This window comes from Acipenser ruthenus, chromosome 20 (genome assembly GCF_902713425.1).
Source record: "Acipenser ruthenus chromosome 20, fAciRut3.2 maternal haplotype, whole genome shotgun sequence".
NCBI lineage: Eukaryota > Metazoa > Chordata > Actinopteri > Acipenseriformes > Acipenseridae > Acipenser > Acipenser ruthenus.
In genome coordinates, this window is record NC_081208.1 from 1,968,778 (window position 1) to 1,990,709 (window position 21,932).

At 38.0% G+C, this 21,932-nt stretch overlaps 3 protein-coding genes and 1 long non-coding RNA gene across 5 annotated transcripts; all 4 read right to left on the minus strand.

Annotated features, from left to right (window-relative positions):
- Positions 1–63: 63 nt before the first annotated feature.
- Positions 64–1,748, minus strand: LOC117426083 (natriuretic peptides A). The gene is made up of 3 exons (XM_034043353.3): positions 1,540–1,748; positions 896–1,202; positions 64–275 (listed from the first exon to the last, which is right to left on the minus strand). Exons 1-3 carry the CDS (start codon positions 1,654–1,656, stop codon positions 271–273), a joined length of 429 nt encoding a protein of 142 aa, XP_033899244.3. The 5' UTR covers positions 1,657–1,748; the 3' UTR covers positions 64–270.
- A 1,949-nt stretch (positions 1,749–3,697) lies between these two features.
- Positions 3,698–5,413, minus strand: LOC117426081 (brain natriuretic peptide). Its single transcript, XM_034043351.3, has 3 exons — positions 5,092–5,413; positions 4,319–4,634; positions 3,698–3,987 (listed from the first exon to the last, which is right to left on the minus strand). The coding sequence occupies exons 1-3, from the start codon at positions 5,209–5,211 to the stop codon at positions 3,971–3,973; spliced, it is 453 nt and encodes a 150-aa protein (XP_033899242.2). The 5' UTR covers positions 5,212–5,413; the 3' UTR covers positions 3,698–3,970.
- Positions 5,414–6,553: 1,140 nt separating this feature from the next.
- On the minus strand, positions 6,554–9,589 carry LOC117425089 (ventricular natriuretic peptide). 2 transcript variants are annotated; one of them, XM_058993078.1, is made up of 3 exons: positions 9,459–9,589; positions 7,485–7,779; positions 6,554–7,023 (listed from the first exon to the last, which is right to left on the minus strand). In XM_058993078.1, the coding sequence occupies exons 1-3, from the start codon at positions 9,540–9,542 to the stop codon at positions 7,001–7,003; spliced, it is 402 nt and encodes a 133-aa protein (XP_058849061.1). In that variant the 5' UTR covers positions 9,543–9,589; the 3' UTR covers positions 6,554–7,000. The 2 variants fall into 2 exon arrangements, with proteins under 2 accessions (XP_058849061.1, XP_033897646.3); XM_034041755.3 differs by lacking the exon at positions 9,459–9,589 and adding an exon at positions 8,241–8,440.
- Positions 9,590–10,484: 895 nt separating this feature from the next.
- On the minus strand, positions 10,485–12,333 carry LOC117426092 (uncharacterized). The gene is made up of 3 exons (XR_009307959.1): positions 11,989–12,333; positions 10,993–11,313; positions 10,485–10,786 (listed from the first exon to the last, which is right to left on the minus strand). It is a non-coding gene; the product is annotated as an uncharacterized LOC117426092 (long non-coding RNA).
- Between the last annotated feature and the right edge of the window lie 9,599 nt (positions 12,334–21,932).

The window sequence follows — 21,932 nt, forward strand, 5'->3', positions numbered from 1 at the left end:
TTACAAGAAGCAGGGTTTGACCACTGCTTGCTACTAAACAAATACAAGAAGAAAGAACTGGGCTGTCTGGGTGTAATGATTTATTTAGTTGCACAGTACTTACATTTAAAGACCACACCACACAGACAAACAGTACAGGCGTGATTCTCTAGCTAACCAACATGACTATAAATTAGTGATTATAAATAATTATAAATCCAATATTCATTTTCATTTTGGCATTTAAAAAAAAAATTATTTAAGTGTTGATTCCTGCACCACATCGGAAACCTAACCTGCAATTAAGAAAGAAAAAAAAAGGTTTGTAAAGTTTCTTTGAAGCATAATATACAGCTGTTAAACACATTAGTGAATAACTCAAAAACTTAATTTATTCATTTTTTTGTCTTTTTTTTTTTACAAGACTCTAAACGAAAGAGCATAAAGTCTACAACCTTTACCATTTTTAATCTTTGTTTCATCTAGTACTATTATGTATGTCAAGACTACAAAAATAAATTGAGTTTTAATGTGTAGTTTTTTAAAATCATCATTTATTGTTCACTGAAATAAAGATTTCATTTAACACTCATCCCATAAGCATTCAAGCAGTTTTTTTTAAGATGGATAACAATACTGTCAGGCTGACAAAAGAAAAACCATTGTCCCTGCTCCTTTCTTTTTTCCTGGCCTATGATTGTGCATGTTAACTTTTCTTTTCTAATATATATACTGTATATATATATATATATATATATATATATATATATATATATATATATATATATGCTTCACTTTGAAAAGGTTTAACACAAGATATTGGATCCATCAAGCTCAAGCGTGCAGTTTGCAGAACTCTACATTCTGATATTTGAGATTCCAGAACTCTCGATTTCTGGATATTCTGAAGGCTTACCTTTCCTGGAACCCCCACATCCCATAGAACTCATAGAGCCGATTCTGTCGATTCTCGAGCCAAAGCAGCCGGAGGAACCTCTGTTATTTCTTGGAGCCATCAGAAGATCGCGGAGCCTGCTGCTCTGCGACTGGTAGCCCTCCTGTGGCTTCTTGTAGTCGGAAGCTGGCCACTGTCTCTCCCTTTCCCTGTCCCAGGGGGAGCCAGCTTGAGGTCCTTCAGCCTTTGGGTTTGCAATGTCGTAATCCTGCTGATTGTCGTTGCCTTCATCTTGACCCAAGGTGTCCTCAAAGCGTTCAAGCAGAGTCTAGAAATGAGAACAAATAAAGTAGGCATTCTAGAAGGGTTGTGGGATATGCAATAACTCATCATCAGATTATTGTTCTTCCAAATAAACATTGCATCCCATTTAGATCAAATAACATTTGTACCTAAACATTGTGCCACTATGTACAGAAGTTTTTTTTCTGTGCAATAAAAGTTACAGATTTTATTGTTCAATGGTTGCTCAACTCAATTCACAAGCTGAAGATCTAATCTACTTAAACGTACAGGACAAACGTGTTTCTATTAGAGTGACTTGCTATCAGTTTAACAAGAGGACTAGGAATCTAATTCTGCCCTGTGTTTCTTCTACCCCTTACCTTCAAGTTAGCTAGGTCTTTGGATGAATAAGGACTGTAGACTGGATCATCCCTAGCCAGGACCTTATTGCAAATGAGAAACAGGACTCCAGTGTAGATGACTGTCTTCAGCATCATGTCCTCCAGGCTTTCTTTGCTGCTTCAGAGTCTAGTCAGGATTCTTCTTGGGGTCGGTTCTGCTTGTTTTTTTGGTACATGCTCTTTCTACCCCAGTGCTTTTATACCCTTGATGGAGACAATTGCATGTTCGAGGCTCATCATCTCAGTAATTGCCTAGAGCACATTCTGTCACCTCGGCGAGAGATAAGCGGTGTAAAAGAAGATTTCCTTTTAAGTGGTTATTTGGTGGTGGGTGATGGGCTGTGTGGCGAGGAAACATTGCACCTACTTGGACTGGCACAGCGCTTGAGGAGCCCTCATGGAAAGCAGCGGGGGGTCAGTGATGACTCAACTCAGCAATTTCACCCCTTGTGAAACATTCCTTCAGGAAGATGCTTGGCATGCTTGAAAATATCTGTAATGCATGAGCAATGCTGCACCATATTATCTATAGGGTCAATGTGTGTGTGTGGACCATGCATAGTATGGTATCAGAGGAGATTTGGCCCTTCATATCACTCAGGACACAGAGGGAGCAACTTGCTACAGTGGTTATTTCTTTGCTCATATCCTGGTTACCAAACATGCTTAAGTCACAAACACATAGCTTTTTTCTGTTTCCTTATACAGCAGTGTGTAGATTTATTAGAACACCCCATTGCTTCTGTAGTGTTGATTTGTTGTGCAGATGAACATCTTGGAAATGTGTCAAAATAGGCGAATGTGTAATTGTCTATTTGAATTGATGACTTTAAGCCACCCGTGCAATTAATTTAGAATAGTAAGAGAAAAGGAACACATAGCCACAAATGGTAAAATGCATGAGCTTTTAAGAAAGTAGTCTAACATTTTAACATATGAGTGCCTATTATTTCTGTATCGCTGATTACTGACCAGAAATTGAAAATCTCATTGTTTTCATGCAGGTAGGTGTATAAAGGATATAAAGGACTCGTCTTGAGGTGTTCTAATAAACTGCACACACCTGTAAGTTCAAAAGAGCTGTCTGGAACAAACCCTATTGTGAATATTATTGGTTTACTGGCATATACAGTGCATTTTGAGATTTTATATTACATTTTGTTTTAAGGTAAATGCATTAATTCTGCTTATTAGATCTTTTAGCACGTGGCTTGCTGGAGTATTTATTTATTTATTCCTTTTTTATATCTTACAGCCCTGTAGGCCTCTCTGTGTCATATTACATAAATTGCTTTAAAATGAGCTTTTTGAGGTAAGTTTAGTTCAAATGCATTTTAGTGTTTATAATTGTTTGAGATTATTCTTTAGACGAACAGTAAGCGTTACCGAATTAACATTACAGTGTGAAGTGTGTCAATATTATTATTATTATTATTATTATTATTATTATTATTATTATTATTATTATTATTATTATTATTATTATTATTTTATTAATAATAATAATAATAAAAGCATCATTTACTTTAATGGAAAACATATGGTTTTGTCAAACGTATCGTATTTGTCTCATTTTTTTATAGTATGTATTTTTCTACAGTATAAATTATCTTTAAATAGCGTCCTAAATAAAATAAATGTAAAGTATATGCATCCAAAGTAAACTTATGAAGTGAATTAATACTGTAATTGGTTTGTTGCTACTGGGTACGGTAGAATTCCTTTTTTTTAAACAGATCCTTGAATTTGCTGTTAGTACAGATAATGCCACTAAAAGCCACAGCAGCTGTACTATTTTATAAAGAAGCACCTGTAAGTTAAATGGTACCAGTGTAGTGTAATGCAGCAGTCAGCCACAGGGGGCGTGGATTGTCGCCAAGATATGAAGTAGCTGTCCAGGGTGCTGAATAGCAGCTTTACAGCCGCGCTATCGAACAGTACCGTGTTCAAATGTATGATATTTTTCTTAAGCATATGTTAAATAAGATTTTGAATATAGTAGCCATTGGCAGTTCTTTAACTGTACTATAAAGTGATGCCTTGGTAAACGCATACTTCCTTAAGCATTGACTGTTGGACAGTTTTACACAATATAAAAAAATAAAAAATTAAGCAACCACAGTAAGGAAAAACAACGTAATTGATAAAATAAAGAGAGTTTATTGTATCGCTTTTTTAATGACTTGAAATACAGTTATTGCAGTTTTAAAACAGCAATCAATAAATGAACAATGAAATCAATGCGTTTTTTAAAATAAATAATGTTCAATAAATATTAAATATTAAACAAAATAAGTAATACATAAATAGCAAATAAATAGAAAGTTGTTTAATGACATTTAATTGTCTTGAAAAAATCCACATTGCATTCCGTAGAGCCGGTGTACAGTAGGGGACTCGAACGATGGTTTTAACTTCTTTTGTAACCTAGAAGACAAAATATTTCAACATCAAAATTGCAATCAAACATATTCTACCCAAGATGACACCTGTATAGCACACAAGTCACAGCTCCTATCGTGATGAATAGTTATCTTTTAAAATATTACCTCGCTAATTACATTACCTTCATTAACTAAGAATTTACAAGTAAATCCGGTGTGACATGCCATTGCTTTCTCTTGATACGCAATCTAATATTACTGCATGTGGGATTTAGCAAATTCAGATTAAGAAGATGAACGCGTATTGTTAGGTACTATAGACATTCCATTCTGTAGGTATGCATGATAAAACATGATTGTATTAGTAGACTTACTCAATCTAGAACCACCGTTGCATCCCAGTGCACTCATTGATCCGATGCGGTCGAGTCTCCTTCCGAAGCAGCCAGAATATCGTTTTGTGTTCCTAAGTGGGTTCAGAAAGCCGTTGCTATTCCTGTCCGGGAGACGCGCCTCCTCTGCATCCAGCGTGCTGTATCCAATAGCCGATTCCTCTGCGTCGCGCTCTTGGCTTCCATCCTCCGCATCGTATGATTGCTCTTTGGGCATTCCATCAGCCACCTGGCCCCTCTCTAATGACTCTGCTCTGACGGTCAGCAAAAATGCCTCTTCCAGGCGTTGAAGTAAGGTCTGGAATTGCAACGGAATGGCGCATGAGGTTTTTAATATGCTTTCACATATTCAACTTTTTTTTTTCCTTAAACAATATTATTGCACAATAATGGATACTTTCTTGGTGCTTGGTGAACACGATGCATGAATATTGGTGTTAATGTTGGGGTCTGATCAAATTGAAATGTACGTTAAACGTGTAAGACCTCCGTACAACTTTGTATTTCTCCGGCTCGGTGTTCCTGAGACAAAACAGCATTTTCAACACAAAGTATGCGATTCACAAAGCATTTACTACCCTGCTAATGTATTATTATTATTATTATTATTATTATTATTATTATTATTATTATTATTATTATTATTATTATTGAAGCTTTTAAACATTATCATTTTGTTTTCGTTTTACGTTGGTAACTGCCTTACGAATACGACTCTATCCTGATTGGAATATTTCTGTAGCAGCGTTGCTTACCTTTAAAGTGTCAGTATCTCTGACCACAGGGTCGCTGTAGGGGTAGGCACAAACGAGGACGTGCGTCTGCAGCAACAGGTGCAGAAATCCGTAGCAGAAGGCAAGTCTTGCTCCCAGCATCTTCTCTGATGTCTAGCCTCGCAGATTTGGGGGTATTGGTCTTGTTTCAATGCCTTCTTGGTTTCTTCCTTTCTCCCTTGACGTCCCTTGTCTTACTGTTGTTTAGGTCTCAGTGGTGTAGCTGGCCTTTTTATACTTTGGAGAATGACGTCGTCGATTTCGATACTGCTATGTGAGGATGTAGCGTCGCATTCCAGTCACTCGCTGTTGATAAAGCAAGCTGTCGGAGAATTCCTTTTCAAGTTGCCATTACACTGGTGATGATAGCTCTGTAATAGAGGAGTTATTTCAATAACTTCGGGGGAGGGTCCTACATTGCCGGCAGTAAGCTTTCTTCACAGCCTTTAACAGAAGAACTGGGGCTAGTTCCCTTTATTTGGGCTTATAAGATCATTTCCAGGAACATATAGCTGAATTGCTGGAAAGAGCCACACAGTGCTTATTAGGGTAGATAGATATGATTTATTATCACACATTCCAATCACGTTCAAGATTAGCTAGCAAAACAGCACTATTTAAGTATTGTAAACCTGCATTACAGTGACAAACACGTTTGATGCATAGTTTTTTTTTATGAAAAAGGCCTGTGATTAAATGTATGTTTTATATAGCTTGTCAATACAACTGCCCCCTCTCCAAAAATGAGGACTGAATGTCTGTCACGATCAGTTAAAAACTGCGTTGACGAACCCAGCTAAAATAAATCATCGGAAGACAGTGAGCGACAGCGTGAAATGCAGCCTTTATATATTCTGTTCAGGCTTTCAAAGTGAATCTTACTTGTCGGAAACCGTTCGAGGCAGGTTTATTTTCACGATGAGGTTTAGCTGTGACGACAGCAGGGTGCAGAGTTAGGCCTATCAGCACATGTTAGCGTTTCAGTGTTAGCGTTTCAATAAAGCACAAAGTAATGATTAGTAAGTCCTGTCCTATTGTTTTCATCGTTGGCTCACTTCTACCAGCATTTATTTTTAACATAAGCAGTTGTCTGATGCTTTGTGTAGCATTTTTATTTTCTTTTATTGAATAACAAAACAGTGTTTATCTGGTGACAACGCTTACAATACCACAGACGTGTTCGCTACTTAACCTTTTATTTATTGATTGATATTAAATGTGCCGCTATACATAATGCTTCAACCCCACATGGAATTAGGCGGTTGGTGTTCAAATGATTTTTTCTTAAAATACACTTGCGACTCAAGTATCACGAGGAGAAAACTATATGTTATGACTACCATATGACTCTGCTAAATGTGCATGTCGGTTATGTATTATTCCCAGATCCGTCCAAGAATGAACATGTAATATTCTGATTAGGATACAGAGGGGACAAAACAAGTACGTAAAAGTCGTTTATTACAAATAGAATTTCTACATTGCCACTCCAAGTACAGAGACATCTCATTTATTTCAAAATAACAACTGAATACAGAACTCGCGTGAACGCTTTATATACTGTACATTACATGTATATATATAAACACCATGCAGAACTGCACACCTTTAGAAAACACGGACGATCACGGCCCTTCTATATCCATTTTAACCGTTTTTGCTATAAGTAAGGTCAACCTTTACCTTCAAACTGTATAACAGGGACCACATACCAACATACACAATTACATCATAAATATATGTTGCACAGACATGTTCTGTTTCCCAGTGTGTGGAAACATTGACGTCACTGAGAGCGCACACACGTAACAATGGGAGGCTTGTCACATCCATCTTCTGCACGAGTGGTTAAAGTCCTGAAGTCAATGGAGAGACGTTCGTTCAGTTTACACTAAAATATCCTTTTCTTTGAACCTGGGAAGAAAAAAGCAGAAACCATTAAGAGACTCGAAAGTGACCTCCTGTGCAGGGTCTCCAAATTGTTACAAGATGTATTTTTACAATAACAATTTGTATAGAGAGAGATAGATAGATAGATAGATAGATAGATAGATAGATAGATAGATAGATAGATAGATAGATAGATAGATAGATAGATAGATAGAGATAAAAAATACTTTCTAATACAATTTTTTTCCAATCAAAAATCACAATTTTAGGTGGACCACGGGCCTCTGTATTTGGAGGTTTCAATCAGGTAGCGAATTCAGGTGGTCAGGTGGAAAAATAAATGGTCGTACCCCGTTGGTGATAAAATAAAAACAGTTTTAGGCATATATGAAAACTCATGAAAACGTATTGATGGAACAAACAGAACGTAACCCTATGGTCACAACATTATACTGAGCGACAACAGAAAATCACAGAAGTTTTACCAAATCTGGAGTTGTTGCACCCTAGCGAGCTCCACGAGCCGATCCTTTCAATCCTGTTCCCAAAGCAACCGTTCATGCTTCTAGCTGAAGTCGCAATACTCCGGAGCCTGCCCCTTTGCAGGTTTTCCTCCCGCAAACCAACCGGTTTATAAAACTCTTTCTCGGCTTGTTTCCTAACATTGTCCAAGATCAGATCAACGTCTTCTTCGGGATCGTTGACCAGGTCTTCAGATCCTGCGTACACGTCGCTCTCCTCACCTGGGGAAAGTTTCTCTTCCAGACGCTCAAGTAAATCCTGCAACAGAAAGCAATCATTCAGATACTTATTCCAGGCAACGCCACCCAGAACGTCGTGAGTTTTCCATTAAAACAGTAACCCGGTTAAAAAACTGGGTGAAATGCTGTGTTTAGGGCTTGTTAAAAGTCGGTAATCTGCTTTTTAAGGTGTTAATAGTTTGTTCGCTGATTGCATATTATTATTATTAATATTATTAAAAAGATGAAGAAGAAAGACTTGGACAGGTGTCCTGCATCACACATGGAAACTATAATAGTGTATGTCTCGGTTATTTAAATCTGCAAAGTCAAACTAAGAATCTATAGCAATGCTTTACATAAGACGTTTCTGTTCTTTTCTCCTCGAGGTCAGGAACCACGATTTCTACGCACAACCGTAGACAGCATAATATATTACTAATAATAAAGGACTTCGTCGTTTTAAGCCACTGACTCGGAGATCCGACCTGGCGTACTTACCTTCAGACTGGACATCTCCTGCACGGTGTACTTGTTGAATAAAGTACTGGCTCTAACCCCCAGCTGGAACACGAGCAGTAAAAGAAATCTGTACCCGACTGCTATTTTTCCCATCCTCATTGAATCCCTGCCCCAATACAGTTCAAAGAGTGATGCTGTCAGTGTGCTCCGCTGCGGTGTATGAGTTCAATTGTATCAGCGGTTTGTGAAGACGTGACCCTTTTATATGCTTGGAAGCAACACCACGGAATCTGGTGTCCTGTTATGACAGAAACCAACTTGACATTCTGTCACCTCTTACCGATAAGGACGCTGGTTTAGACCGGAGGATAGACTGCCTTTTAAGATGATATTTGATTGTTGCTCTGCGGCAGAAGTGGCCAAAATTGGCCCTTCTACTCCTGGTCTTTGTTCCAACACTGTTCCACATTGTTTAATTGAACCAATTAACCCTCATCCAGACCCTCAAGTAGTTCATTATGGGCCCTATTCTCACGCGCTATTTACGCGCTGGAAGAAGTACTTTAACAGCGCGTAAGTGAGAATAGGGCCCTATATCGTTTTACCTGTTAAACCTGGAGTGGAATATCCGTCCAGGACCGTGATTGGACACCTCTGCTTTCAACTGCTATAACACCGATCCCTTGTCGTTCTATTTGCTTTTAAAATAAACTGTGCGCAGTACCGCAGCAACTCATACTAAACACATGCTGTCACATTGTATACATTGTGTAGACTACAATTAGAATAAGACATGCCTTTCCTGGAAATCAGCCCGATTTGGAAAATCTTCAAATATGACACCAGTGTCTGGACTATATATAAAACCAACGCATGATTGAGGCCAAAATACATGGCGGTTACCATGCTACTGCAGATAGCGTAATGTCACCTCGAGTTCTAATTTTATTATGGTTGACAAACAAGACCTTGACTTCACATCACCAGACCGCCCCTGTAGATATTAGACTACCAACCACATAGACTACCAACCCATCAAACCACATGATATATGTTTTTAAACAAATGACAACTAAATCATTTTTTAACATTTGTATTTATAGTATTAATTCATCATGTACAAGCTTTTAAGTCAACATGTAGCAACATTTTATAACAAGAACATATGTTTTCAAATTTGAATTTCCCAACTGGGTGTATAAACGATTTTACTTGAATGTGTATTACAATAAAGACTAGTCCTTAAACACGTGTTACCTGTAAACTGGACACAGGATTCGCCCTGACTTGGCAGAGAAGCAGCATCACAACAGTGCAGTAGACAGTGACTTTGCTGATCATTTTTGAAACGCTGGATTTGTTTAGTCTTGTATTGTGATGAGCCGGTGGATCCTTTTCTCCACGGTCACGGTAGTGTTGTATTACAGAGTTGGGTTGACAGGTTCCCGCTGCTGCCTTCACAGTCTGCTGTAGGGAACTATATACTTGAGGGTTGCGTCACAAAGCTCTCTAGCCATTGCAAAATTGACCATCCTACTAAATCAATTGATCTAATGTTACCTGAAGGCTTGAAGTTCAAAAGGATATTGTAATTGCTAGTTGTCACGAATTCACTCGAACAATTATATATATATATATATATATATATATATATATATATATATATATATATATATATATATATATATATATATATATATATATATATATATATATATATGATACTTGATTTGTAATCAATTATTCTACCTTTTTAAGTACCTGAAATATCCTTTTCTTTTTTATTTTTTCTTAGATATATCTTATATTCATATTCTCTGGTATGTACAGCATTATAAGCATCCCTCTGGTCAGTACTGGATTGTAGTTAAGCATCATGCTTTAGCCAGCAAAGGGCACGTATTGTATTTGAAACTTCTGACCACGTCATCAACTTTATTTCCTCAAAGAATAACGATGTCATTATTGGTATTCCAAAAATATGCCTCAAAACTGTTTTAAGGAATGTTTTTAAGGACATTTATTTAAACATTACCTTACGCTAAAAAGTGTTTTGAGGATTTATAAAACAATAACCCCAGCTCTTAAACCGTCGACAAACGAACTGTAACTGTTTTATCACCAAAAAGTGCTTATCAAAGCGTTTCTTAAAACAGTTCCTAAAGCTTTGTGAATAGGACCCCAGTGTACGACAAATACAAAACTGAGTCGCAGCAAAGTCCATATATTAAAACAGTTATTTATTTATGTATTTCTTTTACATGTAATACATCACTGACATATTGAAGCGCACACAATGGATACAAAATCATAACAAATTCACAATAAATAAAATGTACAGGTAATACGTTATTTAAAGACGATATAAGTAATGAAACAGACAGCAATCCTAATTCAAGAACGGTTTAATCAGGGAAGCACTTGTAGAGATGCTGCAGGTGTTTTTATAGAGGTGTATTATGTTTATGGCAGTTGCTGAAGTTAAAGCCGCGCTGTGAAGGAATATATTCCCGGAGCGGAGTTGAAAGCTGCTGCTGGTCATCCAGTCCCAGATTTCAAATCTTCTTTAATTTCGTTATTAGTCCCTGTAAAGGATAAAAGTGAAACTGAGATGTAAACTATGAACAAGTTAATTGTTATATATATATATATATATATATATATATATATATATATATATATATATATATATATATATATATATATATAGTGTATATAAGTGGTTTTGTGTGAGTGAGCCTTCCACTAAAGCTCGATCAACACCACTTCAAAATTTAAAAAATGACATTACCATATTATAATTGGATTAGCAGCCCATGCCGCTCATGGAGCCTATTCTGTCCAGTTTCACTCCGAAGCAACCCCGGGAAACGCCCTTTTTGTTTTTCCTCCCATATCTCTTCGCAGAATTGATTACGTCACTTAAGATTCGAACGAGCGCCTCGTCAGAAACGGGTTTCCCCGCACTCAAGCCTTCGAACTTTCGGTGCAAGAGTTCGCTATCCAGCTGATCAGAGGAAACCGCTGCAAGGGACAAGTCATCTACATCGAGGTCCTTCACCTCCGATTCAAGATAACGGTCAGTCCCTCCCTCTAGCCACCTGGACAGGGTCTGAAAATGTGCACAACTGGCCAGTTACTACAAGAACAATTCAGTATAATCTGGTTATGACAACATTAGTATATATATATATATATATATATATATATATATATATATATATATATATATATATATATATATATATATATATCATACTACATGCATCATGTTTAGTTTACAGTACACCTAACCCTAACCCTTTTCTGATACAACTGTGTAATATATCGTGCAATACCATTTGTAGTTTTAAGTACATTGTAACTATGCATAATAACATGGCAAACATGTATTTACTAAGTAGCTGCTATGTAAATAAATACACAGCTAGACACTTAATGTAAAGTGTTACAATAAATGAACTTGGTTATTACAGTGAATGGACACAATGTATTGCACAGAAGTAAACTGTTGAGGAGACCTTTTTTGTTGCGATAAATAATGTATCTACAAAAAAAAAGCAGAATTTAAAATGTAACTAATCTAGTATAGTCTCCTGCTAGTTCTTTAACATTCTAATTGAAACAGGTTCATCTTTTTACTTGTCTGTCAGTAATTAAGCTGACTCCGGTCAGTCAACAGAAGACACGCTGCGTTATTCATCCAGGCTACAGCCCACAACCCGAGAAGACTGATAAAAATTAAAAAAAACACCTAAGCACACAATGGTCAAACGCGGGTCCTCACCTGAATATCAGCGACTGGCTTAGCTAGCAGGAGGTTCTGGACCGACAGCATTGCTAGGATTCCGAAGCAGAGTGCGGTATTAGAGATCATGTTGTCACTTCGACAGCCACTGTACTTTATCAATGCTTTTTTTTATCTTCTTCCTTTTCTTTCCTAGATCACACCGTCTCCTGCTCTACACTCTGAGCCGAGGACTGTTCTTTTATATCTCCCCCGGAGAAGGTGACGCTACCCTGGAGTCAGCCGGTCATTTTCCCCCGAGAGAATGTTTTTTATGCGCGCATAGAATTCACTCTCTTACTACGTGTGTAAGGTCAGTGAATGAAAGTGTCAGGACAGCCTCTTTCTGGCAACACATTCGCTGTACGTCTTGAAATATGATGGCTAATAAGCTATATGGCTATGACAGTAGACTTCATCAGAGGAATACAGCGTTGCTTAATTAGTTTGAAACTTGTTTCGTTCTTCAGTGAAGGTTCTTACGTTATAGGCCACATAACCGCTAACAACATAGTTGCATATAAGATACCTAAAAAGGTTATTTAATTATTTATTTAATGAGAATTAAAAGAGGAATAGTTTAATGAACAGAAGGTTATGTGAGTTTCCAATTCCATTCTCCTTTCTTAGATAACTTAAGGTGTCTGAAATGATAAGTACAGACAATATTATTCAGTACAGACATACTCATAAAACATAAATACACAAAATAAATAAATAAATAAATGCAGCTGCAGCTGGGAATTGTACAGAATGCTTTTCTCTCTAACTAAATTATTATGATGTTCTGAAGTGGTTTGATTTACTTCAAGAGCTCCCCTATACCACAAATCCCAAGGACTTAAAACGTGGTTAATCTTCTGATTCGTTTTGAACATAATACATGTAGAAAAGTATCACTATGTAGCTGATTTCTTATATGCACCGCCTTATAATAGTAATGATCTGGTGTGACAGATTTCACTGGAAAATTATGAAGTGCTTGCCACTGCACAGATCTCTAGTGCATTTCATGTCAATGGAACTGTCAATATACCTTCTGATGAGTACAGAAGTTAAAACAGGTGATGTTAATAAAACAGTAGAAGATAGAAAGAAGTCCAAATGAGCACCTTCCAGTTAATTTAATACAGTATTTTTGTATTCCAGAGCACTCTACATGATGTCCAGTTATTTTAACCCCCAAACCCAAAAACCTGATAACCAAAACAGGGAGGGTGGTTGCAATAAGAAGACATGGACTGAGCTCATTTGCTTCCCCCTTTTTAAGTGCAGATGGATGCTGTAGCAGAGCTGTTTAGTCCCACATCAGGGCTGCACAAGTGTGTGATAGTAATGGGATGGGGACATTTCATCGAGCTTCCTGAGTTCCGTAGCTGGGATTGTGAAACATGACGCACTGCAAGTCATTTGCCATGCATTAACATTTTCCTTAGGGTTTCTAAATCTTGTTGGGAGCTGCCCTGTCAAGTCATGCAGCACAGTTCACTGAACAGCAGCCTCCACATGATTTAATGCTCCAATGGTAATTACTGCACTGTGGTGATGAGAGGGGAGGGGGTGGAACGGCAAGCTGTTTTATCATCTACAGAGGAATTACACTTTTTTATTTGAAGGTGACACCCAGGTGCTACGTAGGTGGACTGCTCTATTTCAAAGTCATGGCATCCACAATTCTTAGATACATGTGCAATCTCATGCACAGTGAGTGCTTGTCATTAGTGTGACTGGAAAGACTAAAGATAAAGTTATAACCGTCAGGACACAGTAATAACCCACTAAAGAAGCATTCAAGTTGCCCCAAGAACCTCATTCAAGTGGATTGCCCTATCATTTAAGAGTGGATTCCAAAGCTACACAGTGTAGAATATGCTGTTCTTTTGTAATTTTTGCAAAACTACTGTAATTCCAGATGCAAAATAACACACTTGGAACAACACACTGCTTTTCATTAATGTTCAATACATAATCGTTATGGAATCGTTTGGATTGTTTTTGTTAGAGACAAGACACCCTGTATGGCATGCCAATCTTTAAAGATCAATTCATAGTGCACAACAGCTTTTAAAAATTTTATGCTATTCATTTCTATTGTAATCCAATTAGCCACTCTATGATGTGTGTCTGTAATCCCGGTTAGCTATTTCACAGCCTGCCCTGCATCTCATCACCTTTTCGTTAGCACAGTCATTAAAGTGAGCGATGGGACAGTAAATGTCTTTGGTTTCGCACAAGGTGACGTCAGAAGGGGGCAGGGTATCTAATTATGCTGCTCAGGGAGGGGGGAGGCTGTGCAATACGGCCACCTGTATTTCATTGCCGGGTCAGAGGTTGTTCAGGGGCTATGCCTTTTCAATAGCTGGGGTTTGTTGTAGAAACGGTAGGCATATTCATCAAACTCAGCTGGCACAGATTGCCTTTCTTGAATAAATGGTAATGTCATTGTAATATTTCAGTAAGCTGTGTGAGTCTTCTCTACTAATTAGCCTTCTGATCACAATGCTATATGATGCTACAAAGGTGTGTTCAGATCCTGGTGGTAGTTCTGAAGTGCTCATACATTACTGAATTGTTCCCCTATGGACGTGCTAAGGCATTTACAGAACAGGTTTCTACCTTCTTTTTTACAGTGGCTAAGATGTCTGCACTTCAGCTTCATTTTTTGTTCTGCAAATTAACAGAAGTTGTAGGCATTTTGAAGTTGGTCTGCATTTACAGTACATAACATTAACAAATGAGCAAACTGTACATGGCATTGCGTACTTTGCTTTGATGAAGAGGTTATGCATTGTGTATCCATCGCCTCCCCAACTACATACATTTCAGTGAAGAATTGGTGCTCGTGGGCTCCTTGACAGCTCCCATAGACAAGAAGCTGTTAAATGTCATTGAATCCAGTTCAGCTGCACGCTGTGCGGTAAATGTGATATTCTGATGTGAATTACTCATTACTTGCCATTTTTCTTCAACCTGCTGTGGGGCGCAGTGCTTCAGAGTTTCAATGCACCATCAGCACCTGGTGTAATGGGGCATGCTGGTTACCATAATATGGCACATTTAAGAGCAGATGCTTCTTGTTAGATTTGTTCCGGTTTGTTTCTTTCGGGTACAGATTTGCACGTTGCAATTGTTCTCCTAATGCAGAGGATTAAACGTTTCAGCTTGTGTTTTCTGCTTCATTCCTCCCACCCATAGGAGTTTGTGTCTGTAAGCCACGCATTAGCGCATCAATATGCAATAACTCATATTCTTGATAAAACATCATAAAAACACCAATGGCATGATGCAGCTACCTTCTGGTAGCCTACTGTGTTACTAAAAACTCTTGAGGGAAGTGGATGAAATTTGAAAACTGTTTTATAGGAGATAATAACATTCAGGATGCCTTATTAGCAACAGAATCAGATGGTTGTATATGTGTCCACTGTAAATTGGTCTATTTAAAAATACATTGCAATAAATTTGCTATGGTAAATTTGACAGTGAAGAGGAGTGTAGTAAAGTAGGTAGAGAGGGCTGAGGGGGGGCACAGATTGTCAGGACACTGAGACAAAGTAGCAGGAACATCTAGTTGAAAATTTAGACAAACTTTAGAGGGCATGTCCTTTCCAGCGATTAACAATTCAATCAGGGCTAATTAAACATCGTCCTGCCTATTCTAAGGTTAGCATATTTCACAACCTTACACAAAATTTTGCACAACACTTGAATCAATCTTATGATGTAATGCTATGCTCAAAAGTCCTCTAAAAGGTATTCGCTGTCTTTTTAATATGCACAGCGATCCTTTGCAGTTTCATTCCAGACCAATTCCACATTAATAGATGCATTTTCACCCAGAGCACATTCCTCTGCTTGTTTGTGCCAAAAGATGGGTGTCAATGTGGTCTTTTAATATAGACCTAGTCTGAGATTGTGAGGGCAAGGGTTATTGCTTCTTCTATCGATCCCTCCTCCCTAACTTATCAAACCTCAAGGAAACTTGCCTAGCTGTTGCTGACACAATCCCCTGCACTTCCCTAACCTCCACTTTATCTGCAGACAGTCCCCTCGATGACAGGGCAGTGCGTGGCTTTGGCACAGTCTACCCTGCTGGTCTGGCCTCGTCACATCAGTTCCATCTTTCAGCTGGCGATTGACAACATGGCCTGCCAGTAGGGTGCATTGATGCATGTCTTACAATTCTTTTCTCGAGCATTGTACTTTAAACAGTCTCTAATTACTATGTATTTACATAGTAGTTACTAAGTAAATACATGTGCACTTGACATATAATTACAATGTTATTATGCATAGTTACAAGGTACTTAATGTGTAATTTTGCATGATATAACCCTAACTCTAACCCTAACACTTTTCTTACACAGTTGTGTACTTGCATATATCGTGCAAAAAATAGTTAAATAGTTTATTTGTTGAGCTAAAGCTTATGTCTTTCTAATCCTAATATATGAGGGAACCTGAATACAAGGTACAGCATAAAGGAGAGCAGAAACAATGTTTGAATAAAGAAGTCTTAATATCTCAGTGGGCAATGACAGCAGTGCTGTGCTAATAGCATGAAGAGGTTAGGAATGTAATTACCTGCTTCACTGGTAAGGCAGACCCACAGATTCACAGCTGATGCAGCCACAGGTATTTCTTATGCATTCACTGTAACATGGCAGAGGAAAGTGTACTGTAAAGTATGACACACAGTGACCCCCTTAATAGCGAACCCTCCCACCAGGTGTCTACGACATGCCTTTTGTAATGTATTAAGCAGGGGCTAGAGAGCGTAAATGTGTACTTAAGGAGCGGACGGAATGGAAGCTCTAACAGCAAAGGTAGCAGGGAATATTGAAGGTGTTTTATGTTTGCAGAAGTCACTCTGCGCCCTGAGAGGCTGCCCGTGGTGCACGAGTGTTATATTGGAGGCCTTGCTCCACAATGGAGCTGCATGATATCTGATGCCCCGGCTGTTACTGGACATGCAAATTGCTCAAAGCGCTGGGCAGCACTTGTATAACTTCCTCTGCTGAAGTACATTAGTCAGCAGTGTTATTTTTGTCCCCTCTGTGCATGTTACATATGCTTATTTCAGAGAGCTAACTTGTTTATTTATTTATTTATTAGCAGACGTCTTTATCCAAGGTGACTTACAGAGACTAGGGTGTGTGAACTATGCATCAGCTGCAGAGTCACTTACAACTACGTCTCACCTGAAAGACGGAGCACAAGGAGGTTAAGTGATTTGCTCAGGGTCACACAATGAGTCAGTGGCTGAGGTGGGATTTGAACCTGGGACCTCCTGGTTACAAGCCCTTTTCTTTAACCACTGGACCACACAGCCTCCAACTCCAGCGCATGTCAGCTGTTGGCGGATTTGCGGTTACTACAGATAATCTCTTTGTGGGACCAGTTTAGGGATGGTCACAGCAGCCCTGCTGCTAAACTAACTTGGCAGCACTGTCTTTACACTTCAGTATTGGTACTGGCCAGCCTCAAAACAACCTTGGTCTGTTTGAGCAGGGAGAAAAGTAACCGATGCTCTTAAATGCTTTTTAGTACTTTGTCCATGAAGTTATGGTTGGCTAGTGTTGTAAATTACAATTGTATTAATAATCCAAAGTGGTTTGACTATGGGACACAATGGGTTTATGGCCGAGAGAGAGTCAGGCTTGCAGCTACTGTTCATTTAAACCCTAGAGCAAAATCCATCTTAAAAGGAGATTATAAGGCTAGCATTTATTCAGTAGTTTTGGACTACGGAAAACATAGTTATTTATTTTACTGGGACTATAAACGTTGTTATCATAACTACCCTTACAAAAGTTTACCACAGTATTTTTGCAGGGTATTTTTGCAGTTTTACTGTGCTTTTCCCATGGTTATACTCTGCATTTACCACAGTTTACTCTGGTTTGCCATGTTCATTAATATGCTTTACCATACCTCTTTGTGCTTTACAATGCTCAGCTCTGCTATACTATGCTTTCACTATGCTGTGTTACACTTTGCTGTGCTTTTACTATGGTAAACTTTCATAAGGGTACATGTGGTTTTGCAAAAATAAAACAGCTTATATCTTACACAGTATATTTGTACTATGTTTTAATATATAGTTAAATAAGAATAATAAAACAGTGTAGCAAATTTCCATCTGATACAAAAAAGTTTCAGACGGCTTTATCACATCTCTACAATCTAGTATTTCTCTCTTTTGATGCCAGGATGTCATCAAGTAACCAACCTTCATATTGTCTTGATTGTTCCGGTAATTGAATGACATCTTATGTGAAGAAGGTGTCATTATTCTTGGGTCTAACACACACCACCTCATTATCTAACAGCAGAGGAGAGGGCTTGCAATCCTCAAGCCGGCTTGATTGACACTCTCCTCATTGTGACAAGCATCTCTCTCGTGCCCCACGTAATCTCTCTCTGCTGTCAGCAGCAATGCCTTCGATTGTCAAAAGGGAGGTCAGCCCACGCTGTCTTCAGTATTGTTCACCTCTGAATAAAAGCATGCAGTTAAGCAGCACTTATTGACGGTTTACATTATAGACGGATCCCATGATAAGCCAGGAGTTAAATATCTTTTGTGCGGTTTGCTTATCATTATCATTGTGTTCTTTGATTTCATTTTTCATTGAGGGACACTCCATGTTTGTCGTGTTTCTTGTCTAGCTTAAGAAGGAGCATTAAAGCTGTTTTTTTTATTTTTTTATACAGTACGTGATGCTATCTTCAACAATAAAGAGGAGCATTGTCAACAATGAAAAGTCTTTGATAACTGTTTTTTGGGGGGCTTTCCTAATAAAAGTTTGATGGTTATTACAGAAAATGCTTAAACGTTCATGTCTCAAACAGCCATGCCAGAATGTTAATGATATATTATAAGATGGTGAGCTGCACCTGATGTTGTTTGTGTGTATCTGTTATTTCTTGAGGGTTTGAATGATCCTGGGGTCTCAGTGCCAGAGCAGATCAGTTTGGGAGCAATGCACCCATATAGAACACATTCAGTACATATTCCACACTCACTTGTATGCTTGTCCATTTGCAAAACTGTTCGCTTGGAGCAGGCAAATTTCAACTACTTACAGAGTGCTAAGATCACGACACATAGAGTATTTGCAAACGGATTGTTGAAATGTTCTTTTTCCATGCAATCAACCAGTTTTTGTATGTCTTTTGCATATTGCTTGAAGATGTGATTTGACCATCACTCGCAGTTTTATGGAATATTCGATCAAAAATCCAACCTGATCATCGACCTGAGCTAGTGTATTCCAGCAATGAAGAGTTTCAGAGACAATTAAAATAATTCTGTTGTCAAAATGATTTGATCTCAAAGGCAATAGTTGCAACAACGGTGTTACAGTCTAGACAATAAGGGTCATTAAGCCCTGAGAAGCAAGCTGATGTATGGGGGGTATATTTCTTTGCATATGATCTTTGGTTAAAGACTTTTCATCTATGGAAAGTAGAAAGTAGCAGAACTCATTTCAAATAGCTATAAAAAAAAAACCTTTTACAAAACATCAAATGAAATACATCTGTACAAACTGAAGGGTAAATTCTAAATGCCAGCATGGGATTTATCCAATAAGTAATGAGTCACAACAATTTGCTGCCGAAAAACATCATACAATTAAAATGACACTTATGTCATGTAGTTGTACACAAACCATTAGCAGTGCCATCTCTTAATAGCTCTTTAACTTAATCCACTGACTGAGTGATTTATAATGTATATATGACATATAATAAACAAAAAACATATTGTGTTCTATTCCATTAGTATTAGAACAAAATGTGTATACATTTTAAATCAATGACAACTAAGTATAACTTTGAAAAAGATTGTATTGGGTATTTTACCTTATAGAGTGTATATTATTATTAAAATGAAGTATAGGGGGCTGATAAAGTGGGTCACAATCACTGAGGAATGAGGAAAACAAAGACAATGCTGGCACAGTCAGCAGTCAAAAGCATATATATGTATACACACTTCACATAGCAGTTGTCAAGTTGTAACCAGAAGTATTTCTATATTTTGTCACCTAGTAAAAAGACATGGGCATTTTTGTTTTCTCCTCTTTGTGCTGAAGTCTTACATTACATCACATAATTTGCATGAAGGCAAACAGTTTAACAACGTGTAAGTATTTGTTTCATCTCGCTGAAGAGGGGCACAAGTAAAAATGTCTGCACAGGATTAAGTTCCACCTTGGCTGTAAGAGAAGAGATTGTTTAAAATCTTTTGCCTATACGCACAGTGCTTGGAAAGTTACCCTTGAAATGCTGTTAATAGTGATTAAATGCTCCCAAGACATCTTCACATAGAAGATAATGAAAGTGCTTCCAGGCTTCAATGGCACATTACTGGAGTGTATTGTTCCATGTGGTGTATATACTGCTCGCGTTTTTGAAACCAACCTGCGTTTGATATTTGATTCTTATATAAGGAAAATGCACTTGGAACATAAAACCCTCAAAATCCTCCATCACTATTAAACCCTAAATAGTACTTAATTAAAAAATACTAAAAGAAGCTTGAATCCAATGACAAACTATTCAACCGGAAGTCTTTTTCTAGATCATGGAAGACAATGAGAAAGACTTCTAGTGGAAATGTTTGTCATTGAACTGAAGTTTCTTTTAGTATTTCTAAAGCCTCAAAATCCATTAGTTTATTTTATTTTTTCTCAAATGATATCCACAGAAATGGTGGGCAGCTACTGTAGGGTGAGTCCCTGGTAGAATAATGCCAACCAATAATCCGGTACCATAGTACGTTAAGGGAGTGTTGTAGGGGGGCAGGTTAATAGTTACACCAGGAGTGGCTAAATTTGGCCCTTCCAATCCTAGTCTTTGTTCCAACCCTGTTCTAAATAGTTCAATTTAACCAACTAAGCCTCCGTCCAGTTCATTGTATCATTTTACCTGGTAAACCTGGAATGTCTTTGTCCGCCTGGTGTAAGTAACACAATAATGCTGCATACGATTCACTTTTTTGTTTTCTTCAAAATGTTTTTTTGCTTGCTGTTTTGTGTTTATTTCATAAACCTAAAGACAATGCAAGCCCCCCCCCCCCCCCCCGGACCTGAAGTGTTCGTAAAAAGGGAATTGAAGCCGGGGTACTAAATGACCTCTAAACACACGGCACTGCTTTCCGTTTGGGCCAGCACAATTTGTCCGCATGATGATCCTGTCGCCAGCACGTCGGTCACGCCTGATACATCCCTATCGCGGATTCCACACGTTACACACAGTGCCGGGGGATGCTTCCAGTAAGGAGGCTGTTGCCGGTTTGTGACATCATGGCTGCTGGTGCATTCCAAAGCCATGTAATCTTGTGTAACTCCCAGGTCTTTCATAGAAAGATACATTCCGTTTCATTTCCGATGTGCACAGGCTCGCTAAGTTTAGGCAATGACATTGCTATTATTAACCACCTGGCATTCAGAAAGCACCCTTGAGAAGCACACTGACATTTCAGTAAACATATCGTTTTTTGGTAGTAACTATTACATCATTTATATTACAACGACTAAAATGCAGAAGTATTGTGTTAACTTGTACAAGTTGAGACAAGATAGTCATTTAAGACCTCTTTGTAAAACCTTTTAAAAACTTAGATAGAGTTATCATATACATTACTTAGATAATGTATGGTTATTGTTGCACTTCATCCCGTATATATTTTAGCTTTGAAAAACCTGTTATGATGAATGTGATCATATCATTAATACTCAGTCAAAGTGCTGTCGAACAATCAATGCTGTTTTCTTCTGTTACAGCCACTGACCTCTAGAATCTCAGTCCCCTAGGGTGATATCAGTAGTCAGTATGCATTTCCACTTTCTGAAAGGACTGTTGAATGATTCTCATTAGCTTGGATATGCATTGCATTCCAGACCCAGCCATTTCAATTTCTACAACATCTAATTTCC